This window comes from Leuciscus leuciscus (genome assembly GCF_965113295.1).
Source record: "Leuciscus leuciscus genome assembly, chromosome: 18".
NCBI classification, from domain to species: domain Eukaryota; kingdom Metazoa; phylum Chordata; class Actinopteri; order Cypriniformes; family Leuciscidae; genus Leuciscus; species Leuciscus leuciscus.
The window spans coordinates 13,673,252-13,696,015 of NC_138742.1; the positions used below are offsets into that span (position 1 = coordinate 13,673,252).

At 37.4% G+C, this 22,764-nt stretch overlaps 3 protein-coding genes across 4 annotated transcripts; all 3 read right to left on the reverse strand.

The window, feature by feature from the left end:
- Positions 1 to 417: 417 nt before the first annotated feature.
- On the reverse strand, positions 418 to 2,319 carry sst6.1 (somatostatin family member 6.1). The gene is made up of 2 exons (XM_082146488.1): positions 1,567 to 2,319; positions 418 to 1,343 (listed from the first exon to the last, which is right to left on the reverse strand). The coding sequence occupies exons 1-2, from the start codon at positions 1,666 to 1,668 to the stop codon at positions 1,110 to 1,112; spliced, it is 336 nt and encodes a 111-aa protein (XP_082002614.1). The 5' UTR covers positions 1,669 to 2,319; the 3' UTR covers positions 418 to 1,109.
- Positions 2,320 to 6,103: 3,784 nt separating this feature from the next.
- Positions 6,104 to 10,304, reverse strand: srm (spermidine synthase). Its single transcript, XM_082144930.1, has 8 exons — positions 10,073 to 10,304; positions 9,202 to 9,322; positions 8,992 to 9,084; positions 8,247 to 8,400; positions 8,042 to 8,125; positions 7,801 to 7,946; positions 7,243 to 7,365; positions 6,104 to 7,157 (listed from the first exon to the last, which is right to left on the reverse strand). Exons 1-8 carry the CDS (start codon positions 10,201 to 10,203, stop codon positions 7,140 to 7,142), a joined length of 870 nt encoding a protein of 289 aa, XP_082001056.1. The 5' UTR covers positions 10,204 to 10,304; the 3' UTR covers positions 6,104 to 7,139.
- A 232-nt stretch (positions 10,305 to 10,536) lies between these two features.
- Positions 10,537 to 22,396, reverse strand: smc1a (structural maintenance of chromosomes 1A). Of its 2 annotated transcripts, XM_082144873.1 has the most exons (26): positions 21,894 to 22,396; positions 20,363 to 20,551; positions 20,091 to 20,203; positions 19,792 to 19,995; positions 19,479 to 19,717; positions 17,914 to 18,172; positions 17,693 to 17,833; positions 17,526 to 17,608; positions 17,148 to 17,247; positions 16,952 to 17,059; positions 16,632 to 16,817; positions 16,346 to 16,525; positions 16,104 to 16,250; positions 15,378 to 15,515; positions 15,124 to 15,240; positions 14,909 to 15,015; positions 14,679 to 14,820; positions 14,441 to 14,586; positions 14,124 to 14,277; positions 13,936 to 14,046; positions 13,694 to 13,850; positions 12,787 to 12,941; positions 12,521 to 12,672; positions 12,346 to 12,415; positions 12,133 to 12,243; positions 10,537 to 11,907 (listed from the first exon to the last, which is right to left on the reverse strand). In XM_082144873.1, the coding sequence occupies exons 1-26, from the start codon at positions 22,000 to 22,002 to the stop codon at positions 11,827 to 11,829; spliced, it is 3,699 nt and encodes a 1,232-aa protein (XP_082000999.1). In that variant the 5' UTR covers positions 22,003 to 22,396; the 3' UTR covers positions 10,537 to 11,826. The 2 variants fall into 2 exon arrangements, with proteins under 2 accessions (XP_082000999.1, XP_082001000.1); XM_082144874.1 differs by lacking the exon at positions 20,363 to 20,551 and having other exon boundaries at positions 21,894 to 22,395.
- Between the last annotated feature and the right edge of the window lie 368 nt (positions 22,397 to 22,764).

Here is a 22,764-nt window from a genome sequence, read left to right on the forward strand (position 1 = left end):
TATTCATGGAAAGGACGGTAGAGAAGTGATAGGAAATCCAGGAGGCACATGAGCTGATCGCTAGGCCATGGCTCCAATGCATTTTCACTGTTACGCCATTCATTACGCCAACTAGTTTCACATTCAAGAGCAGTGACGCATTTATGCAAGTAACTCGGCACTTACTTATGCTGATATAGTTTGAATAACCATGTATGCCTCCACTTGGAGGACAAATAATTAAACTGTACTGATGGCCTATTGCATGTGTTTACAGCTGGATAGTCAATCTAACTAGTGTTTAGATTTTTTCTGTTAAAGCTAGATTGCAGCATTGGCAAATACAAGTGCCGTTAAAATGGGACAAAAACTTGATGTATGTGCTTTGAAGAACAGAAGTGTTGTTCAAAATACAGAAAATGCCTGTATTTTAAGGACCATTTTCCCCTTCACATGTATCTCATCTGCATTTGTTGAACAAAAAAGGCAAACCGAAAGATACATTTTAGTAATGCATTGAATTTACCAGCAAATAATTATTAGACAAGGGTTTAGTGACCTCAAGCACACCCTCTCATCAACTGCAAATACATATAATTCACTGACAAAGAAAATTACCACCACACTGTCAATCAATTCATCTGGTGCATTAAGTGTTAAACAACCACGGCTTGTGAAAGTGCCATTCATACGAGCCCGTAATAAATAGACTTTACGTGATTTCTTCTTTTGGGAAAACATTTATATATAGGACTATTACATAATCTGTAATACATCTGGCTCCATGATCAATTACATTTATTTATCAGTCAGTAAACATATTGTAATTTGATGCTTTTCTCAATGTTGACCACAGTAAATGAGACATCTTTTATAAAAAAGAAACTATCTTAACCATGCTTTATTCTTTTTTTTTAATGCTGAAAAACAACAAAGGTCCATAAATAGCTTAATCGATCAATAAATAAATAAATAAATATAATCATCAATGTCTTTAACAAACAGACTGTGTCAGAGTAAGTCCACAGAGATCTTTCTTCAGACACTGGAGATGGTATGTACAGTGGAGGTCTACACAGTTCATGTCAGGTATCAGGGAGGATTGCGGGATCGTTGCAGGACTGGTGCCGTTAACACGATGTGAAGGTCTTCCAGAAGAAGTTTTTGCAGGGGGCTTTGCGGTCGCGCTGTGGCAGCTGTGATAACCGGTTGTAGACGGCCCGTTCTTCCAGACGGGACTCCAGGGGCTCCTCCACATCCATGGGGACCGATGCTATCTCCCCAGCCAGCACACTGTTGTCTACTCCATCCAACAGCCCAGAGATCAGCTTCAGGATCAGCTCCTTACGCTCTTTACTCAGCTCCTTATAAGAAAGAAACTCGACTTGAATTAGAATGCAAGATTTTTAAAGGGTTTCAGCTATTCACAATAATATGGCTATTGGCTACTGAAATGACCCCAGAATGGTCTGTTAATTGGATGGAAACATCAAGATGTGTCTAAAATACGTGCATCTGCTTGGTAAATCCATAACAGCTACAACTGGAAACAATGAAAAACACAGAAAGCTCATTGCAGCCACTCACCCTACTTTGTGCCAGGTTCCTCTCCTCCACTGGAAGCAAAGCTGTTGCTCTGACACTATACAGCACCAGCAAGAGAGACACAAGGCTGGCCAAAAGCTGCATGCTGACAAAATAGTTGAAGTTAAAGTGCGTAGAAAGGTCAGTCAGAGAAGCGAAGCAGGAAACTTTGAAGTCCTTGTAGCTCCTAGTGCAGAGTAAAGCTGGAGAGATCTTGGTCTTTGAGAGCTTCAGGTGGCAGGGTCCTTATATACCTCTCGTTCCAGTCCCCTACTGACGCAGCGGTTGGAGGACGGAGGGGAGAGGGTGGGGGAGTGGGAGGCTTAGGAACTAACAAAAGCATTGAGTAGTTTAACCCCCCAACAAACCAGACGTTGTGCCGGTGGGGAGGACTGCGCCACCATGCCCACGTCATAGCTCTAAAAATGGTCCTGATTTTAGTTAAAGCGGATGCGAGGAGAAAAAACACTGATGACGACGGATCTACCGATAACGTGAAGTGATTCTGAAAAGTTCTTTCATTGTTTATGCTAATTATCTACGAGGTGCGAAATGGCAGGCAGGCAGCGAATCATGTTTTAGAAACTACACGGTTAGACGTACGCTGTAATTACATGATGTTCTCACTTAGCTGCATTGTGATATCAATACAAGGAAATCAAACTAACCCATTTTGTTGTGTACAGTCAGTGGCAGTTTGCTCTCGTTCCAGCGTGTAATTGAGCACAACTCCTCCCTCCTTCTCCTTCAGATTGCCATTGAACCGTCTGGCACCCGGAACAGCTGAGAAAACTGTCTTCGGGAAAAGAAGATGCTTTTGATCGGCAGATGAAAAGGGGCTGAATAACAAGAATTAAGTCTTTTATGGAAACATAACCGCAGATCTTCCCATGTAAGAATATCAAGTGAGACAAACATTAGCACAAAAAGCAAAAGAGATTATGGCTCAATAGTCAATACTACAGCAGTAAATCTTATGACAAAAGCTAATATAATGTAAAGATAAGTTAATTGCATGGAAACCGGTCTCTTAAGGTATAGATTTTTTTCAGTAGTCTTTAAACAAAGCCCATTACAGAATAATAACAATTTTCTTCTCTTTAAAAAAGCAATGAGGCACTTACAATAGAAGTGATTACAGCCAATCCATGACATGAAAATACTCTCAATTTCAATAGAATAGGTACTAGACATAAACAATCTGTATGTTATCATAATTTCAGAGTGATAAAATCACTTACTGAACATTTCGGTGTAAAGTAATATCCAATTTTTGTTGCCGTGATAACATAACTAAAATGAATATAAAATTGTGAGAGCTCAAACTTTAGAGCTCAAACAAACAATACATTAGTTTTAACAGAGGAATTATGCTTTTATGAAATTATAAGATTCACATTTTTGCTTTTAAAAAATCTATGAATTGGCCCCATTCACTTTTATTGTAAGTGCCTCACTGTAACAAGTAAAAAGGGATCAATTGAAATACATTTTCTTGCTAATCAGCATTAAGCTACAAATTCTGTCGATTGTACTTAAGTTGTATTGAACCTGAACATTGCTCTTAAGTTGAAACTTATAATATGAACATAGCAGGCATTGCATAAACTATGTTTGAATATTAAAGTCGGCCTGAAACGGAAATAGTGATCATCTTTTCTTCCGTATTGTGACGTATATCCGAGTGATACGCTTCTCGAACAAGAAAAAAAAATTAGGGCAAGACTTGATTTTGTCCATCGGTAATTGGATTTTTTTTCTTTCCTTTTTTGTCGTTTTGCTAATTGTTGCTCATCATTGCTGGAGCGATTATTGTCCCACCCTCACGCTGGTGAACACGTCATCAGAGAAGAGATATGAAGATGTTGTTGCAAGGGGAGGGGGTCGCATGAATTGAAACAAACAAAATAATAATAATAATAACGTGTACAGAAAAATACTTAATAATTAGGCCAACTGCAATTTTCCATAAATTTGTCAAAATTGAATTTTCAGTTCATGGTGACTTTTTTTTCCCGCAGATAGCACTATACTAAAAGTGCTGTGCAACATGCCTACGCAGTCTATGTGTATTCACATTGTCTTCTGTAATTAAACCAGAATGAGAAATGGTAGCCTAGTTAGGAAGCGAAAATGAAACGCATGCTTTGGTCATTGGGTCCTGTTGTTCACATTCTGGTCAGCTTTCCTGGCACCCACACACCTCTTTGGATATGCATACACACACCCTGACTGAGTAACATGTAGCTAGAAGCCCTAATACACGCGCTTTAGCACATTTTTCACAGCAGACAGATTAGGGGAGACTTCAGGGCCCGGGGCTCTGTAGAGATTAACACAGTGTTGAGATGAGCGGGTGCCCCCAGCCGAATTGTGATAAAGTGCGTTTGAAGAATTCATGCCAATTGACCAATGCAAAACACATCTGACGCTCACTTCCCAACCAACTTCAAACATATCTGGCGTCAGAGTAAAAATGCCAATCCACATCCTCATGTTGTCTCAGCAGGAGTTTTGACAACTTCACATCAGGGTTACTCTAGAATTAAACCATTAGAAAAACATTTTTGTAACTTTAAATAAAATAAATATGAAACATTTAATTTCAGCTACAGGATTTTGCCTATATAGTCAATTAGTTTAGCTGGCTACAAAAATAACTTAAACTGAAATAAAAATGAATTTATGAACTATATAAAATAAGCTAATAAATAAACTAATAAAAATGACAAAAACACACAATAAACTTACTAAAACGTTAACTAAAATGAAATGAAAAGGGAATTAGAAAAACTAATTCAAAATATAAATAAAAACAATCATTTTATCTGAATTATACTAAAATAACACTGCTTCATAGAGGCAATTATTTACTTAGAGGCAAACTACTCACAGGCTAGTCCTAATAAATAATAAAATAGATAATCTGCCAAAAACTTTACATTACAATGAACGTGATTTACAATTATTACATTTGCTTTATTCTTAAAATAAAAAGTTTAACAGTTTGTATAACAGTTTTGCTGTGTTCAGTGTAATAAACAGTAATGCAACGTATGTACACTTTTCTAAAGTGCACATAGCGATGCATTTTATAGCATAATGAATATATTATGAGCAAAATATGAAAGCTCAAAACAACTGGAGCAAGCCTGGTGTAATAGGCCATCTAAAAACGACAGTCAACTGCGTAAAACAAGACATACTTTTAATCGAGTGACTTAAGGGGGTCGCACACCGGACGCGCAGCTCAGCGGCGCGCCGCGCAGCGCCACGTCTTTTAAATTCGAACACACTATTCTCTATGAGAGTACACACACCGGCGGCGCCTTTCGGCGTCTGTCCGCGGCGGCTCAGGACCGTGTTCAAAATCCTGCCGCGCCACAGAGCGCCATTTACATAGTTTTATATTAAATTTACATGTATGTGTCTCAAATCGTAGTTAATATATATACGGACCTCACCCTGTGCTGCAATATACATTTAGTTTTATATTTATTTACAGAAATCAGAAAATTGCTGATGTTATCGGATTTTCAGGTGACAGTTGTCCTAGACGTGGCGCGGCGCGGCGCTGAGCTGCGCGTCCGGTGTGCGGCCGCCTTTAGGCTACTTACAATATGATGACGCTTTAACTGACGATGAAGCAAAAGGGTCGTTTTAAGTACAATTTAACATAAAGAGCACAGATAGAGCCCACAAATATTTACCTGAAAAGTGACTCCTGATAACCTTCAGAAACACCATTCATCCATGCGATCAAATAAAAGCAGAATGTTGGTAGGCTGAATTTACAAGCAATGACTCCATCTAGTGGTTAGAAAGGCACTTTACAATCACTTGTCCATTTTCAAACAGTTGCATTTAAAGGGATAGTTCACCTTGAAATTAAATGTTGGTATGTTTTAGCTTACCTCAAGGGCATCCAAGATGTAGGTGTCTTTTTATCCGCAGTAGTTTCAATTTTGATATTTTTAGGTCAAACCGTTCTTGTCTGTCAGTCATATAATGCAGGTCGATGGTCACCACCTCAAAGAGCATGCACAGAGTCCAAATTAAAACAATTCCCCTTCGTCCAAATTAAACAATTCCCCATCGTAAGTACACATTGATGGCCTAAGACACGAAACGAGCGGTTTGTGTGAGAAAACGAACAGTATTTATATCGTTGTTATCTCTTGTACACAGCCACGTCCAAGTGATCTGAGAGCGCGGGCGGGTATAGATATATACAATAGAAGTCGCCTTGGCTACGGCAGTTCATTGGAACGAAACCGTAGCCAAGGCGACATCTAGTGTTGGGGAATTGTTTTAATTTGGACTTCTCTGTGCATGCTCTTTGAGGTGGTGACCATCGACCTGCATTATATGACTGACAGACAAGAACGGTTTGACCTAAAAATATCAAAATTGAAACTACTGCGGAAAAAAAGACACCTACATCTTGGATGTCCTTGAGGTAAGCTAAAACATACCAAAATTTAATTTCAAAGTGAACTATCCCTTTAATTGTTTCGCTGAACAGAAAATCAATACCAAATTGTGATTACACCTTTTTATTATTTCAAAACTATTTATGAAATTCGCATTTCAACTTACAATTTACAACATGAAATGGTAAAAGTACAGATAAACCCTTCCACACAGTAAAACCTGACTGAGTACAAAATAGTTTGTCCTATGCAACTAGCCTTAAGACACATGATCATCTTCAGCTATCCAACATATACACTGTTCGTTATTTTGTCCTGAAAGCACACCTTCATAATTATGTTCAATATTAAGACGTCTCAATGTAGTCCAGTATTTCTAATGTTAAAAGACACCTCAAAATCTTTCCATCATACAGTCCATTGACCATAAGCATGTTTATCACTCAAAAAGGCTGCATACCAAACATCTATTTGCTCTACACAAACCACATCATGTAATCAGAATTATTCATGAGAGCCAGAACACACAAGTCAGTCAACCAGAGATCCATAAGTCCACCTTCACAGGCTACAAATGAAAAAAATTATTACAATACTAAATAGAATTTCCTTTTGTTTGACAATGATTGTGTTGATAAACTGACCAATAATATGAAACCTTTATACTGCATGTTAAGAAAATGTATAATTGTCATTGACCTGTTAAGTCTCTGAGTGTATAGAGAAGATATGCAGTTTATTTAAAATACCTGTGTTCTTATTTGAGTGAGTAATGCCAAACAAGCTCTGGTGGAACATTGTCCAGTTTTTTACGTTACTCAACACGAGTAAGAGAAAGTCCTCGTGTGAAAGTACTGTGCAATCGGTCACAGAACATGCATGATTTTCTGTTTGTATAATTCTAAAGCTTTCATGTGGGAAGTGGAATCGTAAAAGTAAACCAAACAAAAGACTTTGACAGAAGCACTGATGGAACTGGACAGGGAAACGGAGAATGTCCCCCACAGAAGGCATTTGCACTTGTAGCCATCCGAAACGAAGCTGGAGAGGGATGCGCTGTGGGAGCTACTGCGGCTGTGGTGAGGGTTTGGTTCTGCTTTCACAGAAGGCAGCGTGTTGACAAGATGGCACCCATGAAACCATTTACGCTTCACTTAGTACCTGTGTAAACAACGGCTCATTTAACTTTCCTTAAGAATGCAAAGTAAAGAGCAAAAGGAATAGAAAACAATGGGCTGCATCTCACCTTTCTGGCAAATTCTGGGAGGATGAATGAAGCGCGGTGGATTTCAGGATTGTAATATTTCAGGCTCATGCTCTCAATCTCATCTCTTGTCAGTTCTCGTATTGGCTCACGGAAATTTGTTTTCTGCAATAAACAAATTAATTAATTACACTTAGTATTATTCAAATTATTAAAAGAACAGCATTTATTTGAAATGGAAATCTTTTGTACCATTTTAAAATGTCTTTAATGTAATTTTTGGGTCCATTTAATACATCTTTGCTGAAAAATAATAATAAAAGTAATCTTAAAGGGTTAGTTTAAGATTTAAGATTTGGGCCAGCTCTCAGATTTCATCAAAAATATCTTAATTTGTGTTCTGAAGATGAACAAAAGTCTTACGGGGTTGGAACAACATGAGGGTGAGTATAACTGACAGAATTTTTGGGTGAACTAACCCTTTAAACTTTTGAATGGTAGTGTATAAATAGCAACAACATGTGTGAAAGTAATTAAGGAATTGTAAAGCTTTTCAAACAAAAGCTGTTATTAAACGCTAATAAAACAGAAAAACCATACCGGATTTTTACTGCAAAGCATGAAGCCGATTTGTCCACTTGGATATGTTGGAATGGTGCAGTATGCATAGTCCACTACAGGAAAGAGGGTCTTACAGAAGGTCCGCATTTCCTTTATTAGCTCCAAATGCAACCACTGACACTCTCCTGTAAAATTACAGCAGAAAATTACAAACATGCCATACATGAGTCACTAATATTCCTTATTTTGAGCTTTTTTCTAGAGCTACAATAATGTCAACCTTGACAACAAAGAATTCCTCCCTCACAAAGTGCCGTTTTCATGAGCTGATAGTAAGACTCTTTGAACAAGCTTTCAGCCGGACCTGTGACAGGGTAAAATGAGATCAGCCTGAAATGAACACCATGTTTTGTCTGGGAGTCAATGGCTAAATCATTATTTACCAATGCAAAAAAGAAACTTTAACGCCACAGTGGGCTGCATACCGACAGGGTCTGATGAGTCTGTGATGATGATGTCAAAGGCATCCTGATTCTTTTTCATAAATTCAAAGCCATCGCCTACATGCAGAGTGAGTTTGGGGCTGAAGAAGCCTTTTGCCATTCCAGGGAGGTACTTCTTGGAGACATTTATTACATCCTGGGAATAAATGTGATCCATGAAATTAATCAGCATTTTAAAGCATTATTTATATTTCATATAGCTGGAAACTACAGGCGCAAGGTGCCATACATTAAGATAAAATAAGACAAGATTGACCAAATGTAAATATATAAATTAAAAGCAAACAGCCATGAAAGAAAACAAATGAGACTTGAGAAGGTTTTCAACACATAGATGGTAAACTGATGTTAGATTTTTTTTTTTATCAGAAATACAGTAATATTATGAAATATTACAATTTAAAACCATTTTCTATTTTCAAAGGTAATTTTTTCCTGTGATGGCAAAGCTGAATTTGAATTTCCAGCATCATTACTCCAGTCTTCAGTGTCACATGATCCTTCAGAAATCATTCTAATATGCTGATCTGCCTCTCAAGAAACATTTCTTATTATCATCAATGCTGAAAACAGCGGCTTAAATGTTGTTGTGGAAACCATGATGCATTTTTTCAGGATTCATTGATGAATAGAAAGGTATCTAATGAAGAGAAAAAAATATTTTGTAACATTTTGTAACGTCTTTACTGTCACTTTTTAGACGTTCAAGACATAACTTGATACAAACCTCATCAATCTCACACTGAACAACAGACTCCACCAGCGGATGCTTGACAACCTCCCTCAGGACGCCACCGTCTCCTCCACCAATGATGAGAACCTGACGAAGGAAGAAAACAACTAAACCAAAAACTGTAGCATACAGAAACTAAACACCCAACCAGTTTCAGTTCTTCCAAAACACATTTACATGAAGCACAAAAATGAAAGCACGCACCTTCCTTGGGCAAGGGTGGCAGCAGAGAGGTAGATTGGCGATCATTTCTTGATAAGAAAATTCATCTCGTTCTGTGCATTGGATGACTCCATCCAAAACCAGCACATTTCCATACGTCTTACTGTATAAAGAGAAGCAATGATGTAATCATTCAAGATAATCTTAATACATTAAGCAATGAAAAAGTATATCAAACAGATGGAAAGCAGCACAACAGATCCATTCAATATATTCTACTAAACACTGCAACCAAGCACGTGACATTTGAGATGACAGCCTCTCATCACATATCCTATTGGGCATTGATTTTCAGGGCAGAAACTATAACATCAATCTGCATTTTTAACAGTATGAATGACTCGAGTTACAGTTTACTGCCTTGAGCCAGTGAGTATAATATATCACCATAATATATCACTTATTCCTGCACACAGCAGGAATAAGTGTTTAAACAGCAGAGAAAGGCCATGGAGTTCTTTTTAATGTGTACATGTACCACACTATTAAAGGTAATTATTGTTGGCACAATTATGTCTATTTTTAAACGCTCTGACATATTATAATTGTTGCAATGTAACAGTTTACGTAAAATATACGTTGGAAGTACAAAACCAACGGTCTCATAGTTTGAACTCTCTGCCACGCCAGACCTACATCAGGCTATGCAATTAGCCGGCTAGCCGCAGCAGCCACACAGCAAGACACCCATAAGCCAGCGTGCTGGTTTGAGTGGATTGACACCTCCGAGAAAAGTGAGGAAATCACAGCGCTCTCTGCATTAGTTGTGACCAATAGCTTCACGTATGCGCTGACAGAAAACACGGGGAGTTAGCAACCATGCTAACTTGAGCCACTTTGTACAAGGACTTACCTTTTAAAAACCATCACGTCCTGGAAATTAGATTTTTTATGATACAGCACTTCCTCCACTTGAAGACTCATCGCTTGGCCTGGCCATAATGTGCATGTTTCGGTAAACCACCCGTCTTTGATGCTGTCCATTGCCGGGGGGGGGTAAATCTGAGCAGCGGTGGGTTTAATCTTATCAAACCAGTCCACTGCAAGGACTGTTACTTGAGATCTTCAACGCCGACTGACACGTTGGGCGTTCTCTGCAGTGCAACCGAACATAAGAAATAAGAGGCGACCAATGTGAGCTAGTTGACGTCATAAACAGTCATAGGGGCGGGGCATATTTGTGCAAGCATGTTTGGGTTTGTGCCGGTGAGGGTGAGCCCACGTGAATGGGTAGCTTCATCATTGGGTGTGAGACTGAGTGAGTGGAAACGTCAGGTGTGCTCTGCTTTGTGTATATTTAATTACAAGTTCAATGTGTCCTTTTTCTGGTATTTATTTTTGTTCCATGTAACATTTAGGATTACATTTAGCCACAGTTGTGGCACTTTCCACGAATAGGGTACAAAATAGGCCCTGAAACTGTTTAACATAGAAGCTATTTTCTAAATATTTTACACATTTATTTTTCTACATATTAAAAAGTGGAATGCTTTGGTAAATCAATAAGAGCTAAAAAAAAAAAGTCGAATTATGGCAAAGTCATAATTATGACATACTAAGTAGAAATTATGACAAACCAAAATTATGACATACTGTAACTGGCCTGGTTTCACAGACAGGGTTAAGATTAAACCAGGATTAGGCCTTAGTTCAATTAGGACATTTAAGTAGGTTTTATAAACATGATCAAAAAAAAAAAAAAAAAACCTTACTGGTGTGCATCTTGAGACAAAACAAAGGCAGTGACGTATTTAAGATATGCCAGTACAAGTTGCTTTCAGTTAAAACAGCTCAAACATGCATTTTAGTCTGGGACTAGCTAAGAGTGATAATTATGAGATAAAACGTAGAAATTATGACATACTAAGTGATAATTATGAGACAAAAATCATGATTATGTCTTTTAAAAAGGGTCATAATTATGTTTTTTAATTATGATTTACCAAAGGGATTCAATAGGAAGAAAGGAGATGCTGTTCAGAAAATTTTGATTATCAACCTCAGAAAGGCAAACTGAGTTTTATTTCAGATGGTTTCTTTTTTTCTTTTTTTTCTATGGGGCTTACTTTTGGGAATTATTGGAAAAATCATGGGAATAATGCCTATAATCCTGCAAAAAAAAAAAAGGTACCATATTTGTGGAACGTGCCATGTGCACATGACGCAAGCTCTTATTTTCAGTTTGAATACGGTTCACTGAACATATTTTCCCATGAAGACAAAAAAGAAAAAACATTTCATAAATACTGATCATTACATCGTACTGAATGAACGGATCATCCACAAGGCACACTTGACAATAGGCGGCTCATATGTTGTTCTCTATTGAGAGACAGTGCAGACAAAACATTGGCCATAACACTGATCTAGACTGTCCTGTTGACTGAACATGAAAAGCTGTTCCTAACACATCTAATATTCATAGAACAACTGAATACTTGCACAATCATGCATTCTATTTGGAACACAATATAGCAGACAATATAACACTTATAGCAACATTCTGTATTAAAAAACAAACAAATATCAATGATTAGAATTATGTTTTTAAAAGATACTTTTGATCAATCTCTCAGCTGTCTACCAACAAATTCAAATCAACACAACCTAATCATTAGGATTGGGATTGGCATCCGGATACTGGGAAAGATCAAAGGTCAGCACCTTACTGATGACACAATCTCCTTGCTGTGAATAAATGAAAAGGTTTGATATATTATTATTATTTTAAATCAACTTAATATATAAACTGAAAAAAATTATAAAAAAATTTAGTTAATCAAGTTGCAACCTTGAAGGCACAATAACAATATCATGATAGGTTGGGATGGGTTTTATTTCATTGGAACTCTTATATGCATTAACTATTTTTGAAATGTTTATATTTATACAGCACATTGCTGGAATACAAACCTCAGGGTAAACTCCTATGAGGGAGTCAGCTTTTGTGTAGAACTCCTCTTTGAGAGAGATAACAATGGCCTGGAAATTCTGGACTGACTGGTCCTTTATGTAGTTGGCCACCTGCAGATTAAGAAGTTAAATACAAATGTCATGCCATTCAGTTTAGTTGCATCCACGCATTTGCATTGGAAGAGGCCTTCCTACAAGTTAACAAGCACACACCTTGCCTATGTTGGTATTATCCAAAGCAGCATCAATCTCATCCAGGACAAAGAAAGGTGCAGGCTTGTAGCTATGAGGGAACGGAAATGCTCTTTTATTTTTCATCTGAAGGGCGGCCAAAACAAACTAGTTTGCTTTTAAAGAAAAAAAGAAAAGTGAATGGCAAAAATGGCACCTGTGAATGGCAAAAAGCAGAGCTAAAGCAGCCACAGTCTTCTCTCCTCCAGACAGGTTGTCCATGGGCCTGAACCTCTTTCCTGGAGCCACACAGTTGTAGTTGATTCCATCTAAGTATGGTTCTTCTGGGTTCTCTGGCCCCAGGAATGCCTGAAAGGATATAGAGTATCCCTTAAATTAAGTTAGAAATCCTGCTTGTGTTATTGTAGGATTATCTCTTAAAAACAAGAGAGTGAGATCAGAGTTCAGAGTGTTTTTATTAACCTGTGCACTGCTGTTACGTGACAGCGCTTTGTAGATCTCATCAATGTTGGTGGCAACGGACTCAAAACAGGCATTGAAACGATCAAACCGCTCTTTCTTGATCTGCTCAAATGCTTGTTTGGCTTTCTTGGCTCTTTTTCGAGCAGCTTCAAACTCTGAAAGGCATATTAAAAGTAGATGGGTTATTATTCAAACCAGGGGGCCAGGTGGGGTGCAAGATAGTTTAAAATGATTTGAAAGAAGACAAAATAAGCTTTGAAATCAAGATGTAAATGGACATCATAGTTCTTATTTTAACTTTTTCTCTCAACAACTCATTTTTATTTAATAACCAGGGTTCTCATGGTCTTGGAAAACACGCATACAGTTTATGAGGGAATTTCAAAAGTGTGATTTCTAGATCTGGAAAAGTCATGGAAATTTCTATAACAAATGGATTTTTTTTCTAGGCATGTCAAGCACAAAAATATTTGATCAGGTACAAATAGCAGATCAATTGCTGTTTACTGTATGAGTAAAATCATTTTAAAAAAAAATCCTGAATGACTGGAAAAGAAGTGTCATGTAAATGAATTGGTCATAAAGAGCGTGAATGCAGAAGGACATTCAGTTCTTGAAAATTTTGTAATTACGGAATTTAGTTAAATTATTTGAATTATACAATTATTTTCTTTATTTTATTTCAATATATTGCCACTCCTAATTTCTGTATATCAATAAGGTTAAAAGCACCATTGTCATTACAGCAGAAGTATCAAATATATCTTAGGGGACCGTTGAACATGAGGGACTTTTGAATAATGTCTTGGCCAATGGGGGTCTTGGAGTCAAAAAGGTTGAGTACCACTGAAAACTTACTTTTGTCACAGGTCACAGATTTCTCAGAGTCAAGATTATTTGGGCTCACCATCACTGGTCTCCTGGAACTTGTCTCTAACGCTCTCAAGTTTCTCCATGGCCTTCATGTTGGGAGCGCTGATTCTCTGCAGGATGCTTTGCTGCTCGTTCAGCCTCTGCTGTAGGGTGTTCATCTCTGCCTTGATCTCTTCTTCTGACAGAGAATCCTTTAGAAAGGTTTTACATAGCTTTTGATTGTTCCATGTTGCTTGTCAAACAACCAATTCATAATATTTCATCAATTTAAATTACCTTGAGGTCCTCATTTAAGTTGCTGTAGTCGATCTCTATGAGGGCCTCTTTAGCATGCACAGAACTTGATGCCTTCGGGCTGCTGATCGAATCCTCAACTTGCGAGCTTCCCTATGTGGACATATCGGTGTGTTTGTCTGTGCTTGCAAAAAGCAGTATGTGTGAGAAAAGTATGTGTTTGTCTGTACCTCTCCCTGGCTGATGTCATCCATTGTCCCTGATTTGAGGGGTAGTTTGATGTCCTGCATCTTGCAGGCTTGCAGTAAGTTGTGTCTGTCGCTGCGTTTCTGTTCCAGTTTGGTCTCAATGGCGGTTACTTCCTTCTGCAGCTGCGTGAGCTCTCTAACATAACAAACATGTATAACATTACATCAATATTACAGTACATGCATGTAACCAGCACAAACTAAATTATTTTACATGAATCTAAATGTAATACATTATAATCTATTAACTTTACATTTGAGAAGATCTACAGAACTAAGAGAATATGAATATTTCTCACTTGTTGGCAGACCCTAGTTTCTTACGGATCTCCTCCATCTCTCGGTTCTTGTCATTGACCTCTCCCTTCTTAGTGAGATGCTGGTTCTTCAGGTCCTGTAGCTGTGCCATTGTCTCATCGATGATTTTCATATGTCTGTGTTCCTCCTGAGGTGGTGGGGAATGACATGAGCTACTGTTTAGTTTTTCATGCTAACAGGTTTGACTGATTTGCTTGTCAAGACTTTTTTCTCCGTCACCTTTTTAAGTCTTTCGATCTCATTCTCATCTTTCTTTACAGTCTGTTCCCACATCATCACTTTCTCCTGATCCTCCTTCAACTGGTTCTTCTCATAATCAAGCTGGATGGCCAGACGGGTCTTCTGTGTCTCAAACTCCAGCCTAGAATGGCCAAATAACACAAGTTAGATCATTACAGTCCACTGAGGAGTTGGTAACCTGTACAGTACATTGTCCTTGAGAGGGTTACCGTTTTTTGGCAATCTCATTTTGCCTCTTCACTTTTTCCTCTTCAAACTCTCGGATATTTCGCACACCAATCTCCTCACAGAATTCAACAAAGACCTCATCCTCCACCTATAAATGACCATAACAAAATCAATATTAAATTACAGATCTGGTTGCAATTCAAGCCGATATTTTTTCCAGCATTTCAAACGTCTTAATTTTCTCCAGAGCTCTTACCAGGTTCATGCGATCTCTTAACTCTGTAATGTCCCTCTCTCGTGATTGGATGATTCGTTTTATGTCATTGATTCGTGGGCCAAAATTTGCCAGTTCACTCTCCAACTTTGATTTTTCCTACAATGACATACACACACATTTTGACAAACACGTCGTAACACCAATGACATCCCCCTGTATTTTTTTAAGACATAAATCTGATTCTCTATATTTTGATGTCACGTCTTGACTGAGATGTTGTTGCTCAGGTGTACCTGCATGTTCAGAGAGAGGTGGCGGGTTTTGGTCTGTTCCAGATCACTCTGAGAGTATTTGAGTCTCATCTGCAGCCCGTGTGCCTGAGACTGAACCTGTCTGAGCTCCGCCTCCTTTCTCTTTGCCTTCATTTGTTCCTGAGGAGACAAAAATATAAAACCAGCTTGTTAAAAAAAAAAAAAAAAAAAAATTACTTTCACACAATACTTATGCCTTTATTTCACAAATTACTGTCGCAATTATTGCTGTCACTTGATCAAGATTATTTGATCTAATTGTGATGATTCACATGAACCGCAATTACTGTGCACATATTAAATTCCAGCCACGTCTGAGACCACACTGAAAATGTTGTCTTTAATTTTTATTCAAATTTAATATAAACAAATTATATAAATTACATAGATTATTATAATAAATAATTACTAGTAAAAAATGACTATATATATTATAATTATATATTGGGCATGACTGGGTTCAAGAAAACAAGTGTTCAAAGTAAAGAGGACTCAAAAAATAAATGCTTAAATATTATTTTTATTTTCATTTTACAATTTAGTTTATTTGTAAAATCTTTATATTTTGTATTTTGTATTTCTAAAAACTATTTTGTCATTTTATTCTATTTTTTAAATAGTATAATATTTGTATAAAATGTAAATGATCGTGACAGCCCTGCATTCCAGCAGTGAATGAAGTTTCCCTCAAGCTCTTTTGTGTGCCACCTTCAATTCCTCTGTTAGTTTCTCTTTCTTTTCCTTAAGTTTGTCCACAGCCTTTTCGTCCCAACGCCGAGCCTTTGCTTTCAGGTCGCTAGCTCCTCCAGAGATCACACCTGACTTTTGGAAGAGAGTTCCATCCAAGGCCACGGTCTGTAAAAGAAGTAAGACAGAATTGAAGATGAATAGTTTGAACAAGATATCCTTTCATATGTGCTTTATATTCAACTTATACTACATATTTAAACCTTATGACGGTATGGTCCTCCGAAGGCAATCCTTCGAGCGTCCTCCACATTCTCACACACTAAAGCATTCCCGCAGGCATACTGAAGGGCTTTCTTTATGTGTGGCGGCTCATAGCGGATCACGTCGATCACCAGCTTTGCCCCCCGAAGCTCTCTCAGTTTCTCATCTGTGGGTTTCACCTTGAGGGAGAGAAGCATGTGTCCAGTGAAACATTCCACTGGCCACTCAACGCTGTGGAGAATTCAGACCTCAACTCATGAATTGTTTATTTAAAACTGTCTGTACCTCCAAATAGTCGAGAGGCAGAAAGGTCTCCGGTTCTCCTCTTTGCTCTTTAATGTACTGGATGCAATCTCTGCCAGTTTTCTCAGAGTCCACAATGATGGCGTCCATGTTTTTTCCCAGGACTTTGGTCACTGCAATCTGGTATTTCTTCTGGGTGGGCTGGCATAAGTCAATCAGTCTGCCATACTGTTCGGACAAACATTTAAATGGGATTTAAGTGCAAATAACTGAATCAATACAGTGAAAGCTCTTTGTGGACATCTTACAAGCTTCTGCTGCAAGCTTAAATTGAAAATGTGTCTGTAGACACAGCAACTCACCACTGAGCCGGGGTAAAGCCGTTTAATGCTCTCCATTATTTCAGCTTTGCGCTGCTGACGGCTGTTCTCTTGCCTGTCAATACGAGCATCTCCAAGTTGCTCCATCACCTGTGACCAGAATCATCACAGAAATGAAAACAAAGTATTGGTAATATTATGTACCTAAGAGTATGAGTAAATGTGTGTGTTTTATTACTTGGTTTAACTCCATGTTTATCTCATCAATCCTTCTTTTGGCCAGCTCCACTTCCTCAGTCAGTTCCTCTTCCATACGCCTCTGTTCATCCAGAGACTGCCTGGTGAGAGAAACACAGAGATGGCTCAAAATTCAAGTTTTCCATCACAAGAAATTGAAGGGTGAAGCAAACAAGTAATTTTAAAAAGCAAAAAGTCACTAGAGAGATAGCAACAGTAATATGACAAAAGACATTTTGTTTAAATAAATATATTACATTTATAAATAAATATTTATTATCTAAATGTGCATATATCAATATCTAAATATATATATATATATATAGAGAGAGAGATTTTAGAGTTGGCGCTATTCATTTTTTAATGATCTCTGAAACACCTGCTAGTTGCAATATAGTCCTCCAGCTTTTCAATGCGCTTCTGGTTTTCCTCGATCTCTCGAATCTTCTGCTTTATTTTGGCCTTTAATCCAAAGAAAGAGATTTAAGAAATCTGTGTCTCACAAAGGCACAAAAGAAAATAGTTTATAATCATTTCCCAATGTACCTCTGTCTCAATTTTCTTCCTCTCCTCTAGATCCAGTCTGTCCTGGTCAGCCTTTTGGTCCCTGTTAAACTTCTCTAGCTCCTGTGCCAAGGTAGCTGCCCGCTTACTGGCCTCCTCCTTCAGCCTGTGATACTGCTTCACCTGAGATAACAGTAAAAGTGTCAAATGAAACTGAAATTTATACGCAGTTTGATTTTTCAGATTTCCTGAGTTCGGCTAACCTGGTTCTCCTCCAGTGTCAGATCTTGGCCTTGACTCTGTGCTTCCTCTTCCATCCGTTCATCAAACTCCTGCCTTGCCATCTCCACAGCACCCTGCTCACGGTCCAGTTCCTCTATGTCTGCCTTACGCTTCTTGTACATCTTCTGGGCGTTCTGCAAAGACTTTCGAGCCACCTCAAGCTTCTTAATTTTATGGGCGGTGTTCTCCTTGGCTTTGATATACTGTGGGCGTTTCTGATTCAGCTCAGCATCTTTCTCTCTAGAGGAGGTTAGAGAAGTACTTCTTTAGCAAACTATGACCAAGAGTTATACAGTAGTTAGCCTATCATAACTATAATACTTACATTTATAGTGGGGTCTAATGCAGGGTTATTATAGTTAACTAAAACTAAAACCATTAAAAAAAATATTTTAAAAAATGTCAACTATGTACTAAATTTACAAAACATCACATTTGACCACTACTGTAGATACTATATATAATACTATATGGTAAGATCAGATCTCCGTGTGGATCATACCTGCTGTTGTCAGATTATTACATTTGTAAATGTAAAACTGGCTTAAAAACCTTTTTTATGGGTGAAAATACTAACCTATACCGAAGACTTTTGCACAGTACCATATATATATATATATATATATATATATATATATATACAGTGCTGGTCAGAATTATTTGCCCCCTTGATCAAAGATGGCAGAAAAAAATAAATCTCCATTGTTTATCCTCATTTTCTATAGGGTTCATGGTCAGATAAAAAAAAATAAAAAAAAAAGCTTTTTGGCAGCAAACACTTAACATGGGTTTGCTTCATACAGGGATTAAAAGTATCCCACGTATAAAATCAAATACTCTGCTGTATCTTTAATGATGTGGGCCTAATTTTCTGCCAGAGGTCCTGGACATCTTGTTCAGATACATGGCATCATGGATTCGATCAAATTCCAACAGATAAAAAATCTAAACCTGACAACCTCTGCTAGAAATCTTATAACGGGCCATGTTTGGATCTTCCAACAGGACAGTGATCCAAAAACAAATATCAAAATCAAAACAAAAATGTGTCATTGAGCAAAAAACCAAGCATCTGCAATAGCCATCCCAGTCCCAGACCTGAACCCTATAGAAAATGAGTGGGCTGAACTGAAGAGAAGAAGCGCCAACATGGATCTGGGAATCTGAAGGATCTGGAGAGATTCTGTATGGAGGAATGGTCTCTGATCTCTTGTCAGGTGTTCTCCAAACTCATCAGGCATTATAGGAGAAGACTCAGAGCTGTTATCTTGGAAAAAGGAGGTTGCAAAAAGTATTTAATAAAAGGGGGCAAATAATTGTTCCCAACGTGTTTTGGAGAAAAACATTTATTTCATAATGTGATTTTCCCCCCACTTTCAATTATTTTACTTCAATGAAAGGTTAGATTTTTGCAATTTTTTAAAATAAAATATCAAAAGGATTAACAATGCAGATTTATTTTTTTACAGCCATCTTTGATCATATTTACCAAGGGGGGCAAATCATTCTGACCACCACTGTATATACATATTAACCTATCACTCACTTTATCTCCTTCTCCACATTCTGCTGATCTCTCATCATTCTTCCCAACTCTTTCTTCTTTTCCTTAAGCTCTTCCTCCACATGATCCATCTTCTTCCTGTCCTTCTCAATCTCCCGGTTGCGCTGGGACAACTCTCGGTTCAGCTTCTCGATCTCCTCTTCGTTATGGTAGAGTTTAAAGAGCTGTAGCTGAACATGAGCCCTGACCACCTCATCCTTCAGTCTCTGGTACCTCTCAGCCTGAACAGAGAGCAGAGGTTTAAACAACAGTGCATTAATGGTGTCACTGCAGACTTGTGGTGCAGTAAGTTTACCTCCTCTTTTTCCTGTTTGGCCTCTTTGCGCTCTGCTGCGATGTTCTTCTTACGGTGATAGTTGAACTGTGTGTCTTCTTCTGCTTTCACCATCTCTTTCTTTCTGCGGTCGTATTCCTGGGCCAGCTCACCAGATCGGGAGATCTCCTCAAACAAAGCCGTCCTCTCTTTAGGATTCTTCATAGCTATTGACTCCACTGCACCCTGCACAACAAAAACACAAAGACAGACAAAATCTATTATATCTTAATCAGGCTATCTTATATTTTCTATAATTCTGAGGTCATGTGCATGTATACCTGAAACACAAGAAAATTTCTGGCCTTAATAAGGATACCCAGTTTCTCCAGTTCCTCGCTGTAGTCTGAAAGCCCGACCACCTTATTGTTGATTCGGTACTCTGAGGAGGAACCTGTAACATAAAAATAGTTAATCTCACTAGGAAATAATGCAGAAAAATAAATTTTACTGTAGATTTTTTACTGTAGTTTTTGGGGTTCACTTACTATCATGAAGTTGTAACAAGTTTCAGGACTTTCAGTAATTTAGTAGCTTTATTTTTAACATTTACCAATGATGACCCGTGTGAAAGTGCATTCATCTCCATTGTCCTCGCAGTAGACCATGCTCACGAAAGCACGGTTGGCTGCTGGTTTTCCTACTGGTGCTCCATGGATGAGATCCTTCAGTGTTTTAACGCGCAGGTTACTGGTCTTCTCTGCTAATACAAAACTGATGGCGTCCATCAGGTTTGACTTCCCTAGAGAGCAGTGATTTGGGGTATTGAGTTGGTGGCATGTTTTATTATTTGACATTTTAAACAAGACTCTTGTGTCTGGCTAAAGCTAATTTCATAGCTAACAAGTTATGTATCCTAAACAGTGCTCGAAGTGGGCTGGTACACACCGGAATAATAGTACTGGCACTTCTACTATATATTTTAATCTGTGGCGTACCCTCACTTTTTCTTGCGCACCGGTGTAGTGCCGAATTCTGTGACCCTAGTAAGCGCTGCAGGGACGGTAGGGTTAGTATTAGGATTGGGATTAGGAGTAGGTCGGATTAGCTCAATACAGCTCCTTCTAAGGTCACAAAATTCGGCACTAAACCAGCACTTTCTCACATGTTGCTGGCACATAATTAAAAAAAGTATAAAAAATAATAATAAATGTTTTTTTCTTAATAATTTGACTAAATTTAAAATTTGATTGGAAATGATGCACAATATTCTGCTCATATATTTACCTTGAATTCTTCCTGTTATTTATTTATTTTTTCCCACACATCTTATACTTTCTCTGAGACTTTAGCCTCGTTGGTAAACAGGTACATAACATTTTGAAAAAATGTAGAGACAACAGTATTTAAAAAAATTTTTTTTTATAATTGTTAATAATATTAATTCCAAACATAATATGAGTGCATGTTATTAATTGCTTAATATTTAAAAATTAGCAGCAAAAATGAATGATGAAGACATGGTTTCTCTATTTTTTCCGCACACCTAACATGGCTTACATCTAGACTAGGACTTTTGTCTTCTTGGTAAACAAATACACACAGCTTTGGAATAGATTGATGGACAGTAATGTTAACTGAGACTTTTGTAACATTTTTATTTAAACACATAAATTATTATTATGAATAACTTAAAATATGAATATATAGTATCAAAAATAGAATATAGTAGCAAAAATAAATAATAAAGTCTTTGTTTTTGATACCTACACATAAAATGTCTTCACTGAGATTTTTGTATTTTTTTTTTTTTTACAATATATATTTTTTTTTTATGATTTTAAGCATATAATATGAATGGATATTACAAACAGCTTAATATATGAAAGTTAGTAGCAAAATAAATGATGATTGTTGAAATGATAAATTATGAAAAAAAGTTTCTAAGACAGTTTTAATATGACCTACAAAAAGGAAAAAACACAGACTTTTTTGTATATAAAAATCAACCCCTGGGACATAAATTTGGCACCCCAAAACACCCAAATGTAATGCATTTAGATGTTAATAATATACCATAGCGACTATATGCAGTGTTAACTGCAGTGTGCGTTAACCGCATCAGCACCAGGGAGAACACTTACCAGATCCATTTGGTCCAATTATTGCTGTAAATTTGTGAAACGGTCCGATTATTTGGCGTCCTTTGTAAGATTTGAAATTTTCGATCTCGATCAGCTTTAAATATCCCATGCTGACAGATTTCTCTCAGGAGAGGCGTGTCAGAACGATGCTCTGTAGAGTCTCAGTGGCGATGCGCTTCTTCTCCGGACGTTGTTTGACTGGAGCCAAGCGGATTTAAAACGGGCTGGCAACTAGATATGTTACATATCGTTTTTCAGAGGTTGAACGTCTGAAACTGTAACAATCTGATAAAAGATCAAATTAACATGCACTGAAATGAAGGTCCAGACGTGTACACGCCCCCTGTCTAGAGCAGAATGCAGGCAAAATAAAAGCCTTACAGCTGGAAAACAGCAAAATCTGCAATGTAAACAAAGAAAAATGGTTTTTAATTTCTTTTTTTTTATATATATATATACTATTTTGCATCTCTGCACGTTTTGCTGAAAAGACCATCAAGATATAATTCCAGCCGGTATAAATCCATCCTGTTCAATGATTTGTCCTGAATATGAAATAATGTTACAATATAAACTTACCCATGACTAGCTACTCATAGCTGAGATAAAACTATTTAAAGACAGCTGCTTTTACTGAAACTCGCTCCAGCACCAAATATTTGGTATAACTGTATAGATAGATAGATAGATAGATAGATATAGATATAGTGTTTCAGTAAAAGCAGCTGTCTTTAAATTTAAATATTTATATATATTTTAAATGTTTGAATCAGTGTTATTTTAGTATCACTGAGATACTATTGTTTTTAATATTTTAAATGTTTTTAATTAGCTTTTTTTTAATTAGATTTTAAAGTTTTTGTAATTTTGT